Here is a 25,594-nt window from a genome sequence, read left to right on the forward strand (position 1 = left end):
ACTATCTCGGGTTTGAATGGTTCTAAAGTTTAGATTATCCATCCATATATATATATATATATATATATATATAACCTAGACACGAACGAAGTTGGGTATAGATCATTTGGAACCAAATCCAAGTCTAGACCTAGACATATATCGAATCAACTCATCGGGTGATCCAAACAACCCCACCCAATTGCCACCCCAGCCCACACCCATGTTTTCAATAGTTTATCGAAGACAATATGAGTGGAAATCATTGTTTGCAAAATCGCCCGATCTAATCGCTAACCGCCCGGTTAGATCGGAACCGGCCAGTATTTTTGGGCGGTCAGAGTTTTGGGTAGTTAAGGTGATCAATTAGTATTTTTTTTTAAAACAAAACAATATATATAAATTCTCAAAAATAAAGAATTTGATTTGTAATGTATTTTTAAATATTCTTTATATTATGGTAAAGATTAAAAAATGTTTTGGTCATTAATACTAATTTTTTATATTTTTCCATTTTTTTTAGAAAATTTTAAAAATAGTTATTGAAGAATATAAAATAGGTTAAAATCTATTTTTTCCTTTAATTTTCAACTTTATTTGAATGTGTTTTGTTTAATTATTCTTTATATGTTTTTCATAGTTGAGTAGATTTTTTTAAAATTATTTTTAAAATTTTTTTGGCAACATATAACTTACCCAACTAAAACGGTTGAATCCACCGATTAGACCGGTTAAACTGCTGGGGCCAATCTCCGGTTAAATCCGGTTAGATTTTACGAACACAGGTGGAAATACGTCATACAAAATTACCATACTCTCTCCGTTCGGAATGTAAGCAAAATGGATAATATGACACCCTCATTTGACTTATTGTGCCTAGTTTTTCGTCGTAAATTATCGGCGCTTTGTTTCTTCCTTCGAAGGGGCAGGTACAAGGAAGGAATCAAAGCATCACCTCTCTACTATCCTTCAGATCCCCCTCATTTGAGCCTCGTCTCCCGTTTCGTGACCCTAATTTCCAAAACCCTAAACTTTCCGTGGAGAGCTTCTCATCTTAGGAACCCTAATCTCTATGGAGAGATTTGCTGGTTGAGGCAACCCTAATTTCCGGTTACTTGATTTTGTCTCAGATTGGATCCGTTTTCCAGTGGTGGAAAACCCTTATTTCATGGAGGGTTTTTCAGCTTAGGAATTCTAGTTGGTGATTTCGCTTCCTTCAATCCAGATCTGCTCTTTAGTGTCAGAAACCCTAAGTTTCATGGAGGGAGTTGTAGATAAGGAGAAACTCTGTTGATTTACTCGGACACCTGTCCTTCCATTAGATTTGAGTACTTCCATTCTTCTTTCGGGAAATTTGCAGCTTGAATGGAGGGCGGTTCAGCTGAAACAACACAACAGCTGCCTTTTGCCAAGTGGAAAAGTGATTTTTCGAGGGCTTTTCAGTACTATCTTGATAGATCCACTCCTCATCCAGTTGGGAGATGGCTTGGAACCTTAGCAGTTGCAGCGATATATGTGTTGAGGGTTTACTATGTTCAGGGATTTTACATTGTGTCTTATGGACTTGGGATCTATGTTCTGAACCTTTTGATTGGGTTTCTATCTCCTAAGGTTGATCCAGAGCTCGAGGTTATGGATGGTGCCTCTCTTCCCATGAAGGGTTCGGATGAGTTCAAGCCCTTCATTCGCCGACTCCCTGAATTCAAGTTCTGGTATATCTTCTCTCCTCTCTCTTTTTCTGTTTAGGTTTTTTTATTTGCTTTGTATTGTGTTGGTGGTTATGATTTTCTTTGTGTTATGATGCCATTTGTTTTGTTACTCCAATTTTTTATCTCCGTCATTGGGTGATAGGATCTGTGATGTTTAAATTTCAATTGTATCTGTGTTTTCATTTTCATGCTCTTTATGTTTTCGTGATGAAGTTTGTGGAGGTGAATCTAGATCATAGTAGTACATTTCATTACATCTCTCTCTCTATACCTTGGGTAGTATGTTTGATGGTTTGTGAATCTCTTTATGGAAGCTGTTGTGTCAGGGATGGTATATGCTCCTCTGAAATTTTTGTTTTCTTACATAACTTAAATTTTGTAGGATCAGAAAATGCATATACTGTTTCTGGATGCTTTTTTCAATTCGGCATTTTATCACATAAATATTGTTTATCTTAGGTTCCATTAACTGATAATATGTTTCATTACTCATGAAGTGACTCAAAAGCTGGTAGCAGTTATGGGCAGTGAGAGAAAGAGAAAAACCAAAAAAGATTGCAGTTGCACAATGCCCAAAAAACATTTGATACCATATCCAAAGATCCTCTCAATCAGAGCTCATATTGTCAACTATACGAGGCATCATTTGAAATCATTAAGTAGCCATCAAAATATTCAACCTCTCTCCTTGATTCTCTTTGACCTGTATGCTAACTGGTTTATTTATGGTCCCAAGGCCTAGCCTGCAGATTTCTACATACCTTTAAAAGTCTATCCTGGGATTGACACCGTTAAAAGTCTATCCTGTGTCTGATGATTAGAGTCCGAGCTTTTTTCCCTTTAGAAATCAAATTTGAGCTGAATGAACTAAGTTTTGCAGAATGTGAAATAGCCTTAGTCTAAGTTTTGCAGTATTTGAATCGCCTTAGTTTGCTCTTTGAAGCAGACCAAAGCCTTACTGGCTTCATTTTCTCCCTTCTGATTTGAAATGTTTTTGCTGACTTGTTATGAATAACTCAATAGAATAATGCCCTCCGAACTACTTTTGCTCTCCTAGATTACCATGTGAATTTGGATTTGAATCAGTGCAAATGTCCGTGAAACGGCAGCTGACCGTGATTTTGACTCTTCAAAATGTTAGACTTGGAAGAAGTTTGGGTAAGGGAAGAGCTCACTTCCTCTCCGCAAGGGTGTGTAGTAATTTCCAGGACTTTTTATAGATGTGGTTCCTCCTTGTGCTGGGTGCTTGATATTCTATTTATCTTATGAATATCTTTGGGGTTTTGTGGAAGTGGAATGAGTTCAGATGCTCTGTACATGGGGGCTCAGAGGATTTTGTTGCAAGATACTGGATTGCAGCAATAAGGAGAAGAATTCTCTCGTAAGTAGATAGCACAAATGGGATGGGGGGACAAGCATGTAAGCCCTGTAATTAGGTAAAAAATGTTGGCCTTATTGTTAAATGTTTGCATACTCTTTAGCATGTGCATTTGGACTTAGCCTGATGGACTGTTCTATCATTCTATCTATCAGGCCTATCTAGTTATCTATCTATCTATGTATATATCTATCTATCTATCTATCAAGTCTATCTAGTTATATGCATGTTTGTAGGGTTCGACGCTTAGACTCGTTCACTGGTTGTAGGGTAGTTGACAAATATGGATGGACCAGGACCAGTGTTTTAAAATGCGAGATGCGGCTCTGATGTGGTGGGGGGCTGATGCTGCTCGATGCGGGTGCATGGCGATGATGCGGTCAATAAATGTAAAAATGTTTTTAAAAATCTAAAAAATAAGTTAATGCATAGAAAAAAATATGAAGGTGATATATGTGATTGTAGGTATTTTAGTTTAATGATTAACTTCAAAACTATTAGCTGTCGGAGATTTTGTATCCAGTTATCCACCCATATAAGTATTTCCACAGAGCAAGCATATCACACAATTTCTATCTTTGGGATTTTTTAGTTTAGCATATTTCCAAGCCAGATCCTTATTACTAGAAGATCGGGAAGAAGACATTGTCCCAAAAATATGTATAATAGTAATATTGTACAAGAAGGAAAAAAAATTTACCGACTCTGTGAAGCACTGCTCGATTTCTTCACAACCTCTGAAACCCCTGATTTTTTATCACAAATTCACCCTAACACCTCCAAATCAACAATCAAAGGCATCCAATGAACATCCAAGTACCAAACAACTGCTAAATCGAAGATTCCAAAATTTTTTTTTACCTCGATTTGATGCAAAAAAAGCCACAAAAGTGGCTGAAAATCTTCGTTTAGGGCCCCTAATACCCCCCCAAACAGTTTCCCTAACATGTAGATGGTCAAAAAGACCATTTTACCTCTCCCTGAGGGGCAAAACAGAAAAAGTATCGGCTGGCACTGTAGCAGTGGGATGCGGTGCGATGCGGCCTTTGCGGGATGTGGCTACAATTGGACCTGATGCTGTGCATATGCGGCCGCATCTGCCAAAAGCGCATATGCGCCTGTTTTTTATGCGGATGCGAGCGCATCCCGCATGATGCGGCCGCATTTTAAAACACTGACCAGGACAATGGGTGTTACCCTAGGTGTTTGTGTGGAGCAATCGTCTAAGATGTATATCCATGACTTGCAGTGAAGATGTTTATGTAGAATCGAGTGAGATATGGTACTTTTCTCCGGGGTGGGTGTTGAAGCTGAAATTTGATGACAATCTACGTAAGGACTGTTGGGGGATGGAGATTTGTTTAATGTTGATATATGTGATTGTGAGGGCAAGAAATTTTTATTAGAGTGGATTGCAGTTGTAGATGTTATAAGACTGTGAAAGTCATCAGGAGATGCCTAAAATCTAAACTCTCCTATCCTCTAAAAGAATGGTTTTTCCACTTAAATCTGAATTGAGACGGCATGAATTTAGTTGAGAACCCTGTATGTGGTCTATGCCTCCAAATCACCGATTTAGAAAGTTGGTCATGAACCCTGATGGAAAGGAAAATGAGGTACATGACATGACTCCTAATTTTCTGAAGCAGAAGTATTAATATCAATGATGTTGTCACCCTGGACTGGCTTGTTCCATCGCTTGTGTAACATTGAAACTTGGTGCAATTTTTCTTCCTTGCTGAGTCACCTTTATATGTTCAAATTGCATATTTTTTAACAGAATTCCTAGCTGGTCAAAGACATCTTTTGCTACATTTTTAAAACTTCAGAACAGTGATTCTTCCTCGTGGTTTGTAGATCATTGAAGCCTCATTACCTGGCCCTTGATTTCTTGAGAAAAGGTTAACTTTATATGATAATAATAATAATAATAATAATAATAATAATAATAATAATAATAAATAGTAGTAGTAGTAGTAGTAGTAGTAGTAGTAGTAGTATTTGTGTTCATAGTAGTAGTAGTAGTATTTGTGTTCAGAGTAGTAGTAGTTGTATTTGTGTTCAGAGTAGTAGTAGTTGGCATCCCACAAGATTTGTGTTCAGAGTACAAAAAAGATAGGGAGAGCAGATAGTGTCTAGCAAAACATTTCAGAGTAGTAGTAGTTGGCATCCCACAAGATTTGTGTTCAGAGTACAAAAAAGACATTTCAGAGTAGTAGTAGTTGGCATCCCACAAGATTTGTGTTCAGAGTACAAAAAAGATAGGGAGAGCAGATAGTGTCTAGCAAAACAAAAGCAGAAAGCCAAAAGCCAAGAACTGAATTGACAATAAGACAGGGAGGAAGGATGTCTTCTTGTGTTGGAAAATTCTTTTAATGTGATAGAATCGATGAGACTGTTGTCCTCTGACCTTGGAGGATTAAATCTCTTATGGAGGAAATCTTGGAGAGCTCCCAAGAGATCTCATCATAGCATGTGGGAAGCTTATGATTGTCCTCTGACCTTGGAGGATTAAATCTCTTATGGAGGAAATCTTGGAGAGCTCCCAAGAGATCTCATCATAGCATGTGGGAAGCTTAATATGTTGTTTCGGATTGGGTCTCCTGGTTATGTTATGCCTTTGTTACATGTATATTTAGTGGTCATTTGCTATTGTACTGATTTTATTCACTGTGAACGTTAATGTGTTTTTCTTTTACAAACATTTGACATGGCTATGAAAGGGGACATGAAAGGTTGTTGGGACCACAAGAAGGTAAATTCATATTTTTGTTGCCTTCTCACACTGTTGGATCAATCTTTTTATTGGTGCATCTATAGATGCTATAGATGATAAATGGGTGATTAAAGCATTTGGACTTAAAATGTTAGCTTTTTAGAGTCATCTTTGTTCGTGGATAAGGAATACAGGGTGTTCTTTACCTTGTTGAAGAAGGACAAACATGGTGTATTTGATACAAAAAACAAAAATGCTGAAGAGTGACAAGTCAGTTTTTTGCTTTTGGCACTCTTGTTTATAGGTGTGACTGCAAATATTTTTTGTATGTTTACATTATGTTTCAATAACTCCTTGCAGCTCTGTCATATATGCATCTTTTGTAAGAGCATCGATGGGGCTATAGATATGGCTCATTGTGCTTTTGCCAGCTGTCTTAAATTTTATGTTGGTAACTTTTTGGGGGTTACAGACTCACATTGACGTTGGAGTGTTTGTTGTTTCCAAATCTTAAGTCTGCCCTGATGAAATATATTTAATTTGTGCATTTGGCAATCTTATGCATGGGTGTGCAAGGTGATGATAAGTGTGATTAGCTTATACCTGGATAACTCCTTCCAGGTCCATTATATGTGCATCTTATGTTAGAGAGAGAATAAAACTATATGATTTTTATGCTTTTGTTTAGTGGATTGTGGTTGTTTAGTGGATTGTGGTTGTTTGGTATATTTTTGGGGTGACATGCATTTTCCAAAAATAGTTTTGTTTGAGTGCTGTTGTTTCTTATTCTCAAGCTCCTCCCTATCATATATTTCGTTCTATGGAACCTTTTATTTCTTTATGGTCCTTGGAAGAATAATGCCTGAGCATAATTTTTAGTTCTTAGATATAATTGAGAGCTCTTTGTGATCATCAGTGAAGTGTTGAAGGATGTGACAGGCTGTTGTCTTTTCATTTGGGACTTTGGAACTTCCTTGTCCAATGGAAGTGGATGGTGCTATAAAGATTATAGTGGTGGGGTAGATCTATTGATTTGTGGTTTCTTTATGAGATGGGCCAAAAGTCTTTGTTACATGTAATTAGGAACAGATCTTTGGTTTCTTGTTCTTTTCATGGCTAATATAGATTGTGGAGACTTATCCAATGTTATTAGATTGCTAAATTGTGGGGATATAAATTGTTGGAGAATAAACTCCATGTTCAATGGAGTTAATGGTCTCATCATGATTCTATAAGATGGCATAGCTTCTAATAATGTAGCCAGATCATTGCGTATTATATTTTGAGATGATATATGCAATTATGATCACAGAGTTAAGGAAGATAAACATCATGTATGTTATTCTTGCGGAGTAGACATATTATATATGGTTGCTTCACTATATTTTTGTTATAATTTGCACTTGATATGTACATTAGTTCATATTCTTTAATGGTTATTTTTTGATTCGGTAAGCTTGGAGTTAGCGTTCTATGGTGTGAGTGAGACTAGCTGCACCAAACCATTTGGCTATGGGGATTCACCCCGTATTCGAGACTTAGAGGATTCACCTAGCACCCACGGCCCACACAGATCTTGGACTAGCCCACACAGATCTTGGACTAGCTACAAGATTATACTCCTATTCTTCACATGTTAGGCTCATTAGGTTTATTTAAATAAAGGTTTGTTACTTATTAAGCTTTCTCCAAATGTTCGTGAAGTAAAAAGCATGTTTGCATGTCTGTGTATGCACACAGCCATCTGCACCGTACTAAAAATAATGGGAAATGTCTATGCCCTTGTGTGTTCTAATAGTTTAACATGTGCATTAAAAGTTAATTAGTATTTAGGAGCATTATTAATGGTTGTGGCACTTAACTTGTTTATTGTGTTTTTCAACTAGTTGCCAGGGATGTCAAGTGCCAAGTAAAGGGTGCCAGGACAGTTCATTTGGTAATTGGAAAGAATAAACTAAGCTCATAAACTCAACACTCTCATTTATATAGGTGTTATTGTCAATAATGGCCTCAAGGCTATGCTGATTAATTGATTATCTTAAATTGGCTGTTGTGACGATAACTTGATGCACTCATCAGCTACTTTGTCACCATTTGAGGCACATATGTATTTTTCACTGGAATAACTTCGTTGGAAGTTATCATGTAAAAATAGTTAGACATGTGTGGGAACATAAGAAGGCTGACTTTCATTCTAGGGATAATGCATGGAGGGATTGCAGTTTATAATGGAAAACATACTATGATATGGTCTATGAGGATAGTGTGGTGATTGTTCCAATGTTCTTTAAATGTAATAGTCACGTGATATTCAGTAGACGCCTTCAAGTTCAGAAAATCTGGTATTAGTATAGCTCTGGGGACTTGTTTGATAGTATCACATCTCGGCCTTAGCTGACCTCTACATGCCTTAAAAGTTTAGAGAATCTTGTAATAGTAAATTGATACTTCCCGGGGTCTATTTGGTAGCTTTAGAATGCTCACCTAACTAATGACTTTGACGGTCAGGATCAATTTCATCATTTGGGTGCATAATACCTTGGTAGCTTAAGAGTGTATGATGGACCAGTTGACAATTGGTAATGAGTGCTAACTTTTGGGAAAGAGTAGGAATAATTCAACTCATCAGTAGCTGGTACATTGAACCTCAACTTCTTCAGATGCTTGTATGAGTGTTCTGAGGCCAAAATGCTTCAGGGAGTCCTTATGGCACAAATATTATGTAAGCGTTGAGGCGGGGTGTTGGGGGTGGCAGCCGATAGTATTTAAGATGATAAATTCGTATTAAGTAATTTTAATACTCCTCAACCCAGGTACTTATGGGAAACTTTCAAGAGAAATCCCTTGTCTATAGAGAATGAGGAATAATATGAAATATCATTTTCAATTTAGCAGTGACTCGATTGTTGGAATTTAAGCCACAGTATCCTGTACCGTACCTTTTCGTTTTCTCTTTTTTGGCTTTTGCTACTAAATTTTAAGGCCTTTTAAGGAGAAAAAACATATGAAATGATATTTTTTCAGATTTTAGATCTTTGATTTTTGACTTTGGCCTTCCCCCGCCATGTGGGATTTCTTAGTGGGGCAAATGACGAATTTGCCCCTCCTAAATAAGAAAGGAAAAAGTTCCTTCTCTCTTGCTTGTACTGTACTTTTTGAGTGCCTGCCTGTTAGACACTATTTCTGTATCTTCTTGCCAGAAAGTGAAGCTCCCATGGTGTGCTCCTCTCTTTTTTACCACCATATTTTTGTGCCTGAAATTGTAGGCTGAGAATCTGAGCTTTCTTGGGTTTCAAATCCAATTCATATTCATCAAATGGGAGCACCTCCTTAGGAACCTTAACCATAAGTTCATTCTTCCTAGCCCTAATCTAATGGGAGCTCCAATCTCAGGGTCCCAAGCTCTAATCTCATGGACCCGGGTCTCAATTCTTGGCTCAAAGACACTTATGACAGGCACCCGAACCCTAATTTCAAGCGCTTGTTCTTCTAGGGCCTTCTTCTGTTCCTGTATCAGTAATAGGATAGCAGTAAGGTATTCTATGGCTTCTAGCGGCTCCTTTTTTATGAGTTCCTAGCTTAGAGGCCCTACATAGGTAGCTTTAAAGGTCTTGTAGCTCATTTATAAAGGTATCTATGTCCCTGAGCCACGAGTGAGGCATCCGAACGAGTAAGGCTCAGACCTTTCCTCTTATGTAGCTGCAACAAGGTGACAATTCATGTTTAGGAACTGTATCTCAAGCCCTAACTTCAGGGTTTGGAGGTCTAATTTCAAGCTCCTCAAGACCCTGACTTCAGGCTTATCAGAAGCCTTAATGTCAAGCTCATTGGAGACCCTAATCTCAGTCTCACCAACTTCATCCACCTCCATCATCAAGCATCTCGGATGTATTCTGGAACTGGCTCACAGCATTAGGATACTCAATTTTCACCTCAATCTCACCTTGGACCTCCATTATTGGTTTGATTTCATTATCATGGTAAAAAATTTCATTACCAAGGTAAAAGAGGGACCAACCTTGCAAGATTTGTGGATCAAATGACGATAGCAGTGGGTTTGGGGAAAAAAAAACATGAAGGGAGAGGAAGAGGCTCTAATTCTTTTCACAGAAAGAGGGCCAAATTGGTCATTTGCCCCCATGTGAAGGGGAGAAGGCTAAAAGTTCAAAACCCAAACTTAAAATTTCCAAAATCTAGAAAAAAGCATCTGATATGTTCTTTCCTTTAAAAACCCTAAAAGTTTTTACTTCAAGAATTAAATGTTATGAACTCATGGTGGAGAGATAGATGATTGTGGTGCAGAGATAACTTTTCTCATGGACATATACTATATGAAATAATCTGTGAATTGAACTATCTATTAAAGTTCTTCTCTCCTTTTCAGGTATTCCATAACCAAGGCATTTTTGGTGGCCTTTGTCATGACCTTCTTTTCTTTCTTTGATGTTCCTGTATTCTGGCCAATTTTACTGTGTTACTGGATTGTTCTGTTTGTTCTTACGATGAAGCGCCAGATTCTACACATGATCAAATACAAGTATGTCCCATTCAGCATTGGCAAGCAGGTAAAAGGCATCAAATCATTCCATTCCATTTTCCTAATTATAAAAGAAAAGTGCTTGCTTTCAGTTCCCTATCTAATAAATGCTATAGGTTCTCAATTGGTTATGTTCTTTCACCTTCTCAATAAATACTGAAATGGCCATAAATTACTTCTTTTATTTGTCTTGCAGAAGTACACGGGGAGAAGATCGTCAGGGAGTAGCCCAAGTTCTTCAAGGGACTGATATCCTTTCATATGCTTCTTTAGTTGGAAATGGACAAGAGACCAAAGTATCAGGCTTGTACTTCTCTGATGGATATGTCTTGTTTCTGTTTGATGAAATATTTGGCCATTGCCCTTTATGTTAGGGGGTTTTATTGCTGAAGAAAACCGAAAATCATTACTTCAGAAAAATTATTAGATTGTTGGCTATATGTGCATATAATGATTCTTTTCTAGTGTCTTCTTGTTGACACTTGAGTTGTTTTTGTTTGAAGATATTTGATCCTGTGACTTGCTGCCAATGCGTAGTTTAAGATCTCTCTCTCTCTCTCTCTCTCTCTCTCTCTCTCTCGGCACAGAGTTGCGGCCTACTACCTTGGTGCCATGAGTTGTTTTTTCTAGTTTGGCATTTAATGCTTTTCAATCTGCTTTTATGATTCATTTAGTAGTAAATATTCAGGTCAAAACTTGCTTTTTAGACTCGTGTTGATGCAGCACGGTGGCTCACTAGGTTACTGATCCCTAGGTTCTAATGGGAAGTGGATCCTCGCCCCTTGAGTGCTTCGCTAATCCTGTTAGCCGGTTTAGACGAATGCACTATTTCATGCTGAGGCTACCATATTCGCTAGTTGATCACATCTTTTGAGAATATTCTGACCATGGCTAGTGCATCTCTTGTTATTTAAAAAACTTTGGGTCATGCGGTTTAGGTTCCACCTGGGATCGGTGAGTGTGCAATTCAGGTCTGTGGCCCAGGGAATTGCCTGATGGTGACCTATTTTATCTTTTAAATTTTTTTCCCAGATCTGGATGATCTGGGAGGGTTAACTGGACGGCCAATCCAATGCCTGATTTTGGCTTTTAAACACTAACTGATTTAAAATGACCTATGAAATATAAAATCCGTTAGTGCCGTTGTTATATATTTGACATGGGTTTAGCAGGGAAACGTGTGGTGACCATCCTCTTGTAACATGAGGAGCACCAGTTTGGAGCATGGTGTAATTCGCGATGCAACTTTTTTGGGTGAGTCAGTGGGGAGAGGTCATTTACCTTTGGTAGGAATTGAGCTTAGGACATAGCGTTGCAATTCGTCAAGCATTAACTAATTAAGTCGGGCTTTTTTCCCCTGTTTTTGCCCATCTTAAGCAACTAAAAGTTGCAATTATTCCTTGGACACGACCACAAATGCTTCCGGGACCTGTTAGACGAATTGGGGTTTGGTAGTGGGGTTTGTGACGTGACCAGGAATATTGTTATTAGCATCGAAAAACTTGACAATGCACATCGTTTTACCATTTATGCCTTCCTGGAGCCCTTGAGAAATTACTCTTATAGGTGTTTTTGTTCTCGAGTCTTCCGGTTTATGTATCCTACAGCTCCTTTCCAATCTTGTTTTTTCTTTGATGGTCCTCTATCACTGTCTTAGATGTTTTCTGTCTGATGTTTATACTTCATACTGAGATCTTGAGCCTTTTTAAGTCACCGTCCAATACAAATGTACGTTACGCGCACTTGACACGAATATAATATGCTATTGTATACAAAAATCGCTCCCGTCTAAATTAGACGGTTTGGAGTGTCATAAAGTTCGAAAACTTTTACTTTGAATTTTGAATCTAGCCAATTACACTTTTACAATCGCCTGATGTGAAATTTGATGGACAAGTGTTTGTGATCTCTTTATATCAAAAGTAAATAGTTTTTATATATATTAAAGAAAAGTTTATATAAGGATGCAACCTTACAATGTAGAACTACGGATGCACTTCAAAAATCTATTGGAAAAGGTAATTTTAATGTTGAAAAACCCTTTGATTGATCATCGCGATATCGAGATGTATGACCATGAAAAATAAAAAAATTTTAAATCTTAGAAATAGTGCATTTTACAACATATTATCTACACCGTTTATTTTCAATATTTTCATATGTTTATAAATCTACTTGATTTTAACCATTTTTGAAATTTAAAATTTTATAATTAGATATAAAAATAGACTATGAGATAATCCTAAGAACATTTAACATCAAAATTATATACCATGATAAAATTTGAAGGTGCACCTTACCTCTACAGCTACATATGCATCCGTATGTCAACTGCACCGGTTTACTATGAGATCACTTATTTCTGTTACAAAGATGTCACAATTGCTACTAGCTATTAGATGTCAAATTTGTAAAGTTTGATAATTTTTTTTTTTGGACTTTGAATCTATTTAATGACACACTCGTAGAAATATGAGAAACAAGTGATTGTAATCTTCTCGTATTAAAAGTAAATGGTCTTTTTTATATACTTTCTCTTTTATAAAATAATTGCTATGCAAATCAAATATTGAGGATAAATACTACCACCCTCTGCTGAAAGAGTAGTTACATGCCCAAAGAAGATTCAATATTTTTGCTCATACATTATAACATTGAAAGACGAACCTTATTTCGTTTTCCAAAATTGCAAACACTGATTGCAACGCATGTATTTATTTATTTACACTTCTCCTTATTCTTTTCTCTTTAGATACAAAGTTTGGCTTCCACCTAATTGATCAACATCTAGGGTATATGTGATGGGCTTCATATAAGATTCTATGGGAGTGGACGGGGTCGGAAGCTCCTCCTGTAAATGCTCATGAACTTCGCCACAAATTCTGCAGTAGGAATAGAAAGAAAAGGAAAATTAAAATGGACAAACTTTATTTTAAAAAATATTGCATCGTACTTTTCAAACAGTGTATAACTGAGCTATCATGGTAGTTACATTTACCTTCAAGTTTAAGGAGTGCACTGGTGCCCTCAGGCATCCTCTTGTCCTGTCAAAATCCAAAGTGTGTATGGGTATATATCAATTTTAAACCAAAAGATATTGTACTCCTTTGGGAGTATATTGTTTGTTTAATCCCTCGGGAGAAACCCCACTAGCATTAATTTAAGACCCCATTGGGGATATAACCTTTTTAACACAGAGAAATACTTTTTATAATTGCAGTCTCTAAGCACCTAGAAAAAAAAAAAATGTCTTAAGATTGAATAGAAACCATTCAATCTTTAAAGGATGACATCTCAGTGTTAGAAAACTCAAATTTCAATTTGTTTTCTTTGTTTTAGAATAATCATCTAGTGATTCTAAAGTGCCTACCAAAATTTCAGATTGAAAAAATCTTCCTAAGCATGTCATCTGACAAAAGGGAGTAGAAGTAAAGTATGTTTCTGAGGAAGCATGGCATACGTGCTCCATGTTTAACACTAAGCCCTCAAAATGTTTTCTAGTCTGATTATAATAGCACTCTTCAAATAAATGAGAAATATGCCAAAATAAAGGGGTAACTCGTGAGGCTTACATAGTAGGCATGCCAATAGTAGAGCTCTCTCTTTATCCCACTGTCAACTCCCCTAAGAAACTGCTCCACAAGTTTCTGCAAAATCACCCAACCACCATATCAATTAGAACCTCCCTCCCTCCATATCTCTCTCTCTCTCTCTCTCTCTCTTTCTTTTCTTTCTCTATCTAGATTTGAAAATACCAGAAGTATGAGCTTCGGATGGACAAAATCCACAAGGAGTTTCTGAATCTTCACACGTGTGTAAAAATGTCTGCACTTTGCAAATGTACACATAGAGTTGAGTTAAATCCAGAGAAGTATAGAATGAATACTAGGTGACCACAGTTAATCTTGACTATTGGATGTGAAATTGGGTGGCTGCATTTATTTCATGGACCAAACTCAATATTCAAGAGGATTTTTTTCGAACTTTCTGATGCATCCAAGCTATTAAATTTCACATCAAATGGTTACAAGTAACTGTGACCTCCTCATAACAAAGGTAAATAATATCGTTGTATACGATCCCATAGCATATTCCCGCATTATGCACACAAACAGCAAGCTCTCTCTCTCTCTCTCTCATGCAGCACATACCTTTTGGGAGAGGGGTCGGCTAGAAGTTCTGTGGAAATTTCAACTACAAGGTCCTCCCACCCAAGTGGAATTGGCTGCTCATCAATGAAGGGATAGCTGCTCAAATATTTCAAAGAAACCAGAAAATAATTACCGATTAAATTAAATGAATCCATAAACTCATAACAGAGAGAGAGAGAGAGAGTGAGAGAGAGAGAGAGAAATGAATTCATAAACTCATAACCGAGAGAGAGAGAGGGGGGTACTTGTGTGCTCTGCATGCTTCAAGAGCCATTACCGCTCTTCTCAAATTCTGCTTGGATTTTGTAGCGATTTTAGCCGCTAAACTCATGGGAAGATCGATATTCTCCTTCCGCGCGATCTGAAGGAGCACCTCCATTATCTGATGTAAAAGAAAATCAAAAGCAATGTTTTTTTTCAATGTTTTAAAAATTGGATCGGTGGGTCACATCATTCACCCACAAATCTGTGTCAGATGGCTAGAATAGATCGACAATCTGAATTGAGTTTGAAGCGATCCAAATAGGTGATCGAAAAAAATTAAAGCATGAATAAAATAAAATAAAAATAAACATACGGGTTTACGTGGGGATTTAAGAGGACTTAAAAAAAACTTTAGAAAAAGTTCAAAAAAAGAAAATAAAAAAAATATAAGCTGTGTTTTAAGGGAGAAGGGAGCCATGATCCATACCATCTCCGAACCAGTTAATCCCGACCAATTTTCATCAAGATCAACCGTAAAAATCGGAAATTGATGAATTTTAAAAGACTAGTTTTTCTAAATAACATTCAGTCCTAATTAATAAGTGGCATCTGTCCACTACATGTAATGTAGTTCAGGATGAACTATTAACATGCAACTACGAGATAGTCATTTTAGGTGAAAGTCTACCATGATCCACGAAACCGCACGTGAGATGTGGTCATGTGGGTCATCACTGGGCCATCAATAGGATGGACGGTGATAGACAGAGCGGAGCATCCAAGTGAAGCTATTCATTGGGAAGACATGTGGTAATGCGGATCATCGTCATATCGCATCCAAAACAGTGATAAATGTGAATGACATTTAGTCGGACGCGAAATAAAGATGGCTAAAAATACATCCAAGGAAAGCTTTCCATGTGACCCACCCACACATATACATAGTATATGCGGCCCTTGATCTCAGTTGTCAGATATGAGTAGATGGTTGAAATAACTTGAGTCACAATGTCACAATCTTACTCTTGGGCTCATAATGTTTTATTTAATTTTTATTCTATAAATTGTTTTGCAGCCAAATTGGGGGTATGCATACATCTATCTAGGATGCACATGATAAAAATAATAATAAACAAATTTAATGATAAAAATTAGCAAAATACCCTCGAATCTTTTAGGGCATTTTGGTCATTTCTTTTCATGACAAATATTTTTTCTATTTTTGCTTGGTCCCAATAAAAAGATGGGACGTCCCAAATTTCAACCAAACAGGTTTTGTAAAAAAAATAAAAAATAAAATAGTATTTGGTATGACATTGTGACATGAGCGATTTAAAACATCGATGTAGATCGAACAACTGAGAAGTGGGATCAAACATAATTTATACGTGGTTGGGGTCACACATAAACCTTTCCCAACACATAAAACTAGCAAAATGATGGCATTATTAGTGATTATAAATACAGAGAGAGAGAGAGATATAGGCTAGTAAATTTTATGTAAAGGCTCACTTCATGGGTAACAGGGGCATCCAACTTAATCACTTGGCAGCGGCTCTTGACAGATTCTAGAATTTGGGTGTCATCTTCACATGAGAGTACGATTTTGCATGTATCAGTATAGCAATCCATGACCCACTTTATCAAATGTTGAACTTCTTCTCCTAGCTTCTCAACCTCATACAAGACAATCACTGTTATAGACAAAGAAATCTGTATCACATTTGGTGGAAATTCAACTGGAACTTGTGTCTACTATGGAAAAGAAGAGGTAGGTTTGTCCAAATTTAAAACCATGGTCTCTTTTTTTTTTTTTTTGGGTGAATAAAAAATGATAATCATGGTACAAAGCACACAAGAAGACAATTTATTTTTGCATATGTGGTTAGGGGGGTAGATGCCTGAACATAACGTTCTGCGCTCCATTCCCACCGTTAACATATCAAAATAAAAAAAACATAAATTTTTTTTAACAAAAAGTTAAAATCACCCTGATTGTCGGATGTGAAATTTAGTGGCTTTGGGTGTACCATTGACTGAGCCCAAAGTCTTGGGATAATTTCTTCAAACTTCATATGGAGAGATGAAACACCTCAGCATCCCATTTTACATTTGATGACTTGGGGTGTTTGGGACCTTTTTGCAAGTCATAAAGTGCAATATATAGCATGTTATTTTGAAGGCTTTATTATACCTTTAAAATCTGGTCTCAAGCTTATATCACTGTCTTCAGGGGGAGGTGCATCAGTGTTGATCAACTCTTTGATTAGAGACATAAGAATATATCTACCATTCTTTGGCTCCTTGTTTAAATTGAGCTCCAAATGATGAAGGCTAGAAGTCACAGCATGAATCACGTGGCCTGATTTTAGTTCCTATCATGTGTTTCGTTGAAATGCTTGCATTAGAGTATAATCTATTGTTTTTAACAATTGCCTTTTAGGTCACATTTGGTACCTGTCAAATAATTTTATGAGAGTATTTTCACATGAAAGAACTTTCCCATGTGACTAAATGTAAGAGTTTTTTTACACCAGAGTTTTTTTACACCAATTGATTCTATCATATTCTTTCACACCAATTGGCAGTCATTTGGTGTAAGATAACTCCAACTCCTAATCACATCAGGGAGTTCTTTTATGTGAAAATACATTCACATAAGTATTTTCATGTATGCCAAATGTGCACTTAAGTCTATGAAAAATAAAATCCAGTTTTATATCATGTGGTCTTAATAGCACTAAAACATTGACAATACCTCGAAATAGAAGGTCCTTAAAGCAGAAGAAACCTGCAAAAAGATAAAAGGACGAGAATTTAGCTTGTTGTTTTTCTTAATCTTGGTAAGAAAAAGAAGGAAGAAAATATACATGCAAGGGTAAAGTGGTTTTTTGTTTCCTTTCATAAAGACTGGAAAACTAAGGTATACATACATTTGCAGCTGAATCTCCAAAGATTTCACGTAAAAAGGCTTTGGTTAGTGCTTTCTTCCCTGAACCAGAAGGTCCCTTGAACATAACATTGGGACAATTATTTTGGGAAATCTGCATTTAATTAAAACACAAGAAAGATTAGGACAGAAAATAAAGCAAAAAACGGTTAATAATCAGGTATTCTAAGTGTGGAGCGGCTTGAAGGTGCGAATCTCGAACTACATATTTCTAAAGTGTGAAATCAGAGATTTTGAGAAAGGGGTTGGGGTCGTGGTGATAGCACTACTTGTGCCCCAACTAACTAAGATCTAGGCTTCTATTCTTACCTAATGTTTTAAAAATCACTAACAATTTAGAAAATGGGTAGGGGCTTGCCATCCATATTGAACTACCCAAAAAAAAAAAAAAAAAATCAGTAGCTTCAAACTGCTGGAAATTTTTTAAGTATGGAGGATTCAAATGAGCGTCCAATCACTCCATACAACTTCAAACTGCTAAAAAATTTCAAGTTTAGAGAATTCAAATGAGCGTCCAATCACTCAAATTCTTTCAAGTATGGAGCGGTTCGAAACTGTTGCCTTCAAACCACTCCATATTTGATGTATATTTACAAATGGGTGGTTCGAAGTTTATAAACTCGAACCGCCCCATAAATTGGGTGGTTTGATTGAAGTAGCCTTATACCACCCTAGAGATTACCAAATTTTGAAAAAACGAAAAAATATGGTTGGTTCAATGTTGCTAATATGTAATTGGGACAAAACTAGGATAAAAGAGAACCAAAAAGTAAAAGATGCCCGCATAAAATGATAAAAAATTGGACCATGTAGTAATACCACAAATTGTTTCTGGTCCATGTGTAAATTTTCCTAGAAAAAAGAACATGAAAACTTATGCATTACTAGCTGTTTGAGACGTTGGGCTTGTTCTTTTTGGCAAGTGAACTCAGCAAGTGTAGGTGGGCTATGCTTATCTGCCCAAAACTCCCTTAATCTCTCAACCACAAAAGCCTTCTCAATGAAAGAAGCCTCATCAAGGTCTCTCTTATCAGGGGACTTCTTCGAACCAGTCCTACAAACCCCTCCTCTCTTCACACACGAAAACCATGTCGTGTCTTTCAGTCTCTCTGCAACAAACATGTTGCCAAAACTCCTGCTGCTTCCAAGATGGCTGCTTTTGCTCATAGCAGAGGCTGAAGCTGTTGAGTTTGTTCTTGATAATATCCCACTACTTTCTGATCGTAAATTCTTCAGTGCAACTATAGCTTTGGGAGCTTCAATCTTTTCCTGTGATGGGGAAAATATGTCTTTGAGAGCTTCAGTCTTTTTCTGCGAGGGAGAAAACCATCATTAGAGATAATCAAAAGCATTTTATGCCCAAGAATAAGAAGAACATATCTTAAGATACTGCCCAAGAATAAGAAAAAACTATACCATACACACTGAACTAGTGGGGTACCCGTCCTTGTGGAAGACCCCCTTGGTTTTGGCCCAGTTCCTACTTCCTAGTGTTTTTTAAACTTTTTAATGCTTCTGTAAAAGAAACCCCCAAGCTGGCTCAAAGAGAACGAATAGGCTCAGTGAGTGAGTGGTGGCCCATCAACATACTTTTTCGAAAGGGGCTAGGGTCGTGGTGGCAGCACAACACCCACGACAAGCTAAGCACAACACCCGCGACAAGCTAAACACCACGTTGTGGTTTTATTTCCACTGGCACCATTCTACTAATAATTTTAAAAAACTAAATCCTAAATTATTTGAAAAATAAATGAGTAGGGTCTGTGTTCCCCACTGAATTACCTAAAAAAAGAAAAAAAGGAAAAAGTGATCGGTGAATGAATGTTCTGTTTTTTAGAAGAAAAAGTTATGTGTGTACGTAGGGAATTATGGAGAATTTCAAATTTTTTTAAATTTTACCACGAGTTTTTTTTTTTCCTTTGTCCAGTGTTCTAAACATGGGGGGTGTGTTTTTATTTTTTATGTTTTTTGAAGTGCCAGGCCGATTTGAGGTCTAGATCCTCAGAGCACTTGGCTTTGAACATTGTGAATGCCAAGTGGTGCGACTGGTCCTGGAACTGTGAATTTCAATCCAGGGATAGGTCTGGGGTGCCAAACCTCAAACCACTTAGTTTACTTGAACGTTGTGCAAGCCATGGGATCTGAGGTTCTAGACCTCATACTGCGACTTGGACTGCATGTGGAAGCAAGTGGTCCGAGGTCTAGAACCTCATATCGGACCTTACACTTCAAAAAATTTTAAATAATAAAGTAAAACAAATTGTCCAATTTTTGGAACATTAAAACGAAGGGCAAAATTAGAAAAAAATAAATACAAGTGAAAAAAAGAAAAAAGAAGTAGGAGCCGATGTTGGAAGATCAGACCAGTATACCTCTTTGTAAATCTTGATAAATTTTAGACCTCCATATAATTATAATTTCAATGCTCTTACGGGTGTAAATTTTTCTTTTCAAGGTTGGAAGTATTTGTTGTATTTTACAAAGAAAGTCACCATTATTGCGTTTTGTGCATACTCACCTTATAAGCACCCGTGAAGGTATTTCACTTTTCCATGAATCTTCCCATTTCCTACGATATGTATCTTATAACACTAGTGTCATTATTACATTTATTATTGTTACAAGGAGGTCACAATTGCTATTAACCACATGTCAAATTGGATGGTTTAAGATATGACTCAAAGTTTGAAGAATTTGTTTTAGAACTTTGAGTATAGTTAACGACAAACTCACAACTATCCAATTGAAATTTGACAGAAAAAAGTGATTGTGATCTCTTTGTATTAAAAATAAATGGTTTCTTTATATAAGTTTTAAAAAAGTATATAAGGAGACCATTTATCTTTGGTATAAGGTGGTCACAATTAATCTTGACCAGTGGATGTAAAATTAGATGACTGTATTTATTTTTTACCAAGCTCAAACTTCAAAAGGAATTTTCTCGAACTTTATGAGACACCTAAGCTATCAAATTTCGTATCGAAAGGGTGTAAATACTTATATGACCTCCTTATATCAAAGATAAATGGTCTCATGGAATACAATAGCATACACTTACCATGATTGTATGGATCTAGGGACCGTTTGGGTACATGGAAATGTAATGCCTGTGAAATACATTACTATAGTAATATATTATCGGCATAGTATATTACTTGAAAATAGATTGTTATTGTTTGGGTAGAATCTGGATGCAATCTGGGAAATACAATGCTATTGTTTGGCTACATCCGGAAGAAATTTGAGAAGTACATTACTGTCTTTTTATTTTTATTGTTTGAATATTGATTTGACGACTCAATTTAAATTTCTCAGGCTTAGAAGATATCAATTTGGCATAATGATTCATAAATTATTCATTATTATAATTATCAAAACCAACTATCAGAATCGCTTTGGAGTATTCTTCGGTTTGGTGAGAAAAACGAAACAATTCGGTGGCTTGGCCAATTTGGAGGAAGACTTCATGCTTTATTTTTAATTGAATATAAATAAATTAGACATTTATATATAAAATAATAGAAAAAAATTAAAAATAAACAATTTTTTTTAAAAAAAAATCTATATAGATATTTCTAAGCAGACCCGAATCTAAGCAAAGCAGTATGAATCTGACCAAAACGGCAACATCAGGCTTCACTTTGCTTCGGTCTAGGCCTAAAATCCGAAGCCGAAGCGAAGCGAATTTGACAACACTACTACCAAGAGAAAAAAGGTAAAAACATTAAAGATATTAGCTTCCATTAAATTTTCATTTAATATATAAAAAATATGCAATAATGCATTTGAAAGAAATAAGGCTTCAAATAACTTGTAAGAAAGAAAATAAAAAATGTAATATCTTGGAATATGTAAAAACGGACCATTTGCAAGAATGGACCTTCCTTGTAAGGATAGAACACCTTTCAAACGGACTTCAAATGACTTTCAATGGTAATAATAGAGGCATACGGGTCCTACGGGGATGGATTACCCGTCACTCCCCATTCTCATCCGGAAAATGGATTTCATGATTTTCACCGTAATTTATTTCGTTTCACTGTAATTCGTTTCATTTCAAGTGTATATTTTGCGTACCTAAACGTTGAAGATTAGCTATATCTCCCCGTAATGGATTATCACGTACCCCAACGGTTCTATGCAAAGCTTTTGTAGTCCATTACCATGGGGTCATTGCCTCCCATCATTAAGTTGGACGGTGATGGACGGGGGCACATCCCACAAGTTGTTAGCCTCCTTCAACATCGTCCAACCAATTTATCAGATGGCAATGACCACACTGATATCCATGATCATGTGGATCACAGTACACTTAACACTTACCCTTCTCATTCTATCTATGGTCCTTATAGAAAGTCAAAGATATCTACAAAGGATGCAATGCCCGAAATTTAGTTTTCATTATCCGAAAAGTAGAACGAAAAATTGGAATATCAACCTTGGCAGGAAAGGCGCTTTTCTTCGCAGCCGCAGGTTTGGCCACGTGTGAGAAGAAGAGGTCCCCAGGCACGATCGAGTCATTGCTATTATTCTCCACCATGGCAACAACCAACGGCTTGGATTTCTCCATCTTAGCGTTCCCATCACTCCCGGCCGTCGGTACCTTCTGCCGAGCCGAACCATGTTTCTGGACCGAAACAGATCGACGGTCCGGATTAGATCCCGAAACCCTGGAAGGGCTCGTATCCATTCGCGGATACGGTGATTTACTGCGCCTTGTTGCTTTGAACTCTACTTCCTTTTCTTCTATACGTATTTTATAGGGAGATGTACGACTCATTGAAGCCTTGTGATTGTTTTCTTCCACTAAGCTTTCTTCTTTGTGTATTTTATACGGGGACTTCTCTCTACGTATTTTATACGTCTTTTCTCCATTTTTTTTATCACCTCGTTTCTTATACGGTGACTTTACACCGGCGCCATTCTTTTCTGCGGCGTCGTCCATACGTGTTTTATATGGTGACTTGCTTTTGGCGGCACGATCATCTCTACGAGGTTTATACACTTCCGTGTCGTCGTCTTTGCGTGTTTTATCAGGGGAGGAGTGTTTCTGAATTCGGCCGTATGGGCTGGTATTTCTGGCCGTTGATCTGGGTGGATCTCCGGCCGTGGATTTGCGGATGGGGTCTTTTCTCTTGGGATGGATCCAAGGGCCATCTTGCCACTCGGATTCTGTATCGGACGGCTCGTATCCGCTGGTTCGCCTGTACCTTTGCTTGATAGAGGAGGATGACCTGGTCTGCCTATCCATGACGACCAACCCACCCTCAAAAACACTCTCGCCTCCTCCTCCGCCTCCTCGCTCTGTATATGGAGACTGTGAAATGGGGAGAAATGACTATAATGTCCCTGAATTAATCGTCACCATCTCTTTAATCTCCCTTGGGAATGAGTGAAATTGTTGAAGGGCTTTTTGGTCCATTATAATCATAGGAAACACCGTTGCCCAGCTAAGATGGTTTCGAGGGAGCGACTGCTTCTAAGTTCCAAATGGGGGCCCATATTTGCGACAGAGAAATCATGGACGGACAGGATTACAGATACGTGCGAGCAATGGGGAGATCGGGTCCGTCCAGTAATGTGCTTTCTAGTTTATATTACTTAGGCCTTGTGTTTTGTATGTGGAGTTGGATAGATTAAGTCGAGAGGCATGTTTTGTCTTCTCGGTGCGGGACAATTCCCCTGGGAATATTCGGAGGCTTGGAATGGTGGGATCAGAGCCGTCCATATGCACGGAATCAAAGCTAAGACGTCCATACCAGGGAATCAACAGCTAAACCGCCAGAAGCTGAGAGTGGGTCCCATCGATTCTCACCGTAACAACATTTGATTTGATGACATAAGGTATCGTGTCAATGCTTGATAAAACGCTCATAGGGATTGGAATCGGTCCAGGGAATCAACAGCTAAACCGCCAGAAGCTGAGAGTGGGTCCCATCGATTCTCACCGTAACAACATTTGATTTGATGACATAAGGTATCGTGTCAATCCTTGATAAAACGCTCATAGGGATTGGAATCGGTCCAGGGAATCAACAGCTAAACCGCCATAAGCTGAGAGTGGGTCCCATCGATTCTCACCGTAACAGCATTTGATTTGATGACATAAGGTATCGTGTCAATGCTTGATAAAACGCTCATAGGGATTGGAATCGGTTCAGGGAATCTTTGACAACTATTCGGTTCCTGAAAACTATCGGGAACTGGTGGGTTCTCTTTGTGGTTTATACAGTTTTGGTTGGTACTTTGAAAGAACTGGCTGATTCAACTCGTCACATTAAGCTCAACTTTTTTTTTTTTTTTTAAATAATTTATTCGGTAAACCAGATCATTGATCGAAATTGCTAATCCACCAAATTGGATTGGAAATCTAGACGGGCGATCCAAGTTGTCGATGCATCTTTTTAAACTTTGTAACAGGGGTTGGTGCAACGACCGTGTGATGTGGGCGCCTGAAGGTGCACAAGTGCCCTTTAATAACACAAATTGAACCCATTATTATCCAATGGTCCAAAAACGTTTTTGTATTTTATTTTGTATTTTATTTAAAATTTTAGATATTGGTGTATTTTTATATGACCAATAAAATAATAAAAAATAAAAAATATTTTGAACAAAAATGTTGATCAAAATACTTCTAAATAATTTAAGAGTATTTTAATCAACTTGTTCAAATTATTTTTATTTGATATACCATATGAAAGTGCATCTATAACCCCAATTCTACTTAAATATTATTTTTAAATAAAAAATCCAAAAGTCTTTCCAGGACATTGGATGCGGCCATGTTTAACTTGAGCCATTGAAAAGATGCTTGTGCACCCTTCTACGGTTCACATGATAAGGGCATGAGACTTTCCCTTGAATAGTTTAGGGTTCAAAAACGTTACGAATCTAGGGCATAAACAGGTCAAGCCTGGACTAGCTCAACTAATCCAAGGTCAGACCAAATAAGGACCCAATTGGGTCCAAGTCGATCGGACCCTAGACATGATTTGCCAGCTTAGGTTGCATCCCAGTCAAAAAATAAAACACACACACATACACACACACACACACACACACACACACACACACACACACACATATATATATATATATATATATATATATATATATATATATATATATATATATATATATATATATATATATATATATATATATATATATATATATATATATATATATATATATATATATATATATATATATAACAAAATATCTATTTGTATATAGAAAATAATCAGTCGTGTAGGGCCTGATCCAACCTGATTAAGTCTAGGATAATACGCAGAACCCAAACCGGCCCGACTCTCGGGTCCATACTTTTGGATCTGAAGCTGACGGATCAACCCGACAATTTGAATCCCCAATTCTTTGGATTAGATTCGAGAACTAGCAGTTTGGTCTGTTGAATCATCGATTTGGATTAACTATTCTCTACATATCCCATTTTATCGATTTTTAAACTTTATATTTTATTTTCAAATATTTTTTACCAAAGAAAATTAATAATAAGGATGAAATTATCATCAGTATAGATGGTTTTTAAAACCCTGGGAAAAATAATATTCGAGGCTAAAAAAACACAAAACTATGAAAAATTAGAGGCAAGGACATGCTTGGATATACTCATTATCATTGATAATTCATTGTTTTAATAAAGTTAAACTTGATAATGAATTATATATTGTTTGGTTCTATACATTATAAAGTTATTTGAGATAAACTTATAAACAATTTTACATGTAAGTTTATCTTTTTGAAAAGTTGGTTTAGCTTTCTTTAAGGTAATTTGTTGGAAACTACATGTTTTTTTGCCAGAACTAGCTCATAATAACAAACAATCACCAAACAGTTAAATAATAAAATCATGTTATTTATAAGAGGGAAAAGTTTATATAGAGTCGATGCTCTAAACAATCAAATTAGAGCATACATCAAAAATTTCACTAGAATAGATTGTT

The 25,594-nt window shown here is 36.9% G+C and overlaps 2 protein-coding genes across 5 annotated transcripts; one reads left to right on the forward strand and one right to left on the reverse strand.

Annotated features, from left to right (window-relative positions):
- Positions 1–857: 857 nt before the first annotated feature.
- On the forward strand, positions 858–10,849 carry LOC18422626 (protein RER1B). The gene is made up of 3 exons (XM_006878474.4): positions 858–1,691; positions 10,167–10,347; positions 10,516–10,849. Exons 1-3 carry the CDS (start codon positions 1,345–1,347, stop codon positions 10,567–10,569), a joined length of 582 nt encoding a protein of 193 aa, XP_006878536.1. The 5' UTR covers positions 858–1,344; the 3' UTR covers positions 10,570–10,849.
- A 2,039-nt stretch (positions 10,850–12,888) lies between these two features.
- Positions 12,889–23,870, reverse strand: LOC18422538 (replication factor C subunit 3). Of its 4 annotated transcripts, none has more exons than XM_020667302.2 (12): positions 22,063–23,870; positions 18,510–18,935; positions 17,608–17,718; positions 17,433–17,465; positions 16,869–17,049; positions 16,187–16,368; positions 14,716–14,831; positions 14,471–14,566; positions 14,075–14,144; positions 13,892–13,966; positions 13,318–13,363; positions 12,889–13,201 (listed from the first exon to the last, which is right to left on the reverse strand). In XM_020667302.2, the coding sequence occupies exons 1-12, from the start codon at positions 22,873–22,875 to the stop codon at positions 13,140–13,142; spliced, it is 2,211 nt and encodes a 736-aa protein (XP_020522961.1). In that variant the 5' UTR covers positions 22,876–23,870; the 3' UTR covers positions 12,889–13,139. The 4 variants fall into 4 exon arrangements, with proteins under 4 accessions (XP_020522961.1, XP_011624269.1, XP_088716678.1 ...); XM_011625967.3 differs by having other exon boundaries at positions 14,716–14,852; XM_088860552.1 differs by lacking the exon at positions 22,063–23,870 and adding an exon at positions 19,041–19,284.
- Positions 23,871–25,594: the final 1,724 nt, after the last annotated feature.

This window comes from Amborella trichopoda, chromosome 3 (assembly GCF_054954075.1).
Source record: "Amborella trichopoda isolate Santa Cruz 75 chromosome 3, AtrichopodaSantaCruz75HAP2 v2.0, whole genome shotgun sequence".
NCBI classification, from domain to species: domain Eukaryota; kingdom Viridiplantae; phylum Streptophyta; class Magnoliopsida; order Amborellales; family Amborellaceae; genus Amborella; species Amborella trichopoda.

Excerpts from the sequence above, each read along its gene's own strand:
- LOC18422626 (XM_006878474.4), top strand. The coding sequence starts at position 1,345 with ATGGAGGGCGGTTCAGCTGAAACAACACAACAGCTGCCTTTTGCCAAG. Across the intron at positions 1,692-10,166 it reads CTCCCTGAATTCAAGTTCTG|GTATTCCATAACCAAGGCAT; the intron begins GTATATCTTCTC and ends TCTCCTTTTCAG. Across the intron at positions 10,348-10,515 it reads CATTCAGCATTGGCAAGCAG|AAGTACACGGGGAGAAGATC; the intron begins GTAAAAGGCATC and ends TTTGTCTTGCAG.
- LOC18422538 (XM_011625967.3), bottom strand. The coding sequence starts at position 22,875 with ATGGATAGGCAGACCAGGTCATCCTCCTCTATCAAGCAAAGGTACAGG. Across the intron at positions 14,567-14,715 it reads GAAGCATGCAGAGCACACAA|CTATCCCTTCATTGATGAGC; the intron begins GTACCCCCCTCT and ends ATATTTGAGCAG. Across the intron at positions 13,967-14,074 it reads ATCCGAAGCTCATACTTCTG|AAACTTGTGGAGCAGTTTCT; the intron begins GTATTTTCAAAT and ends GTGATTTTGCAG.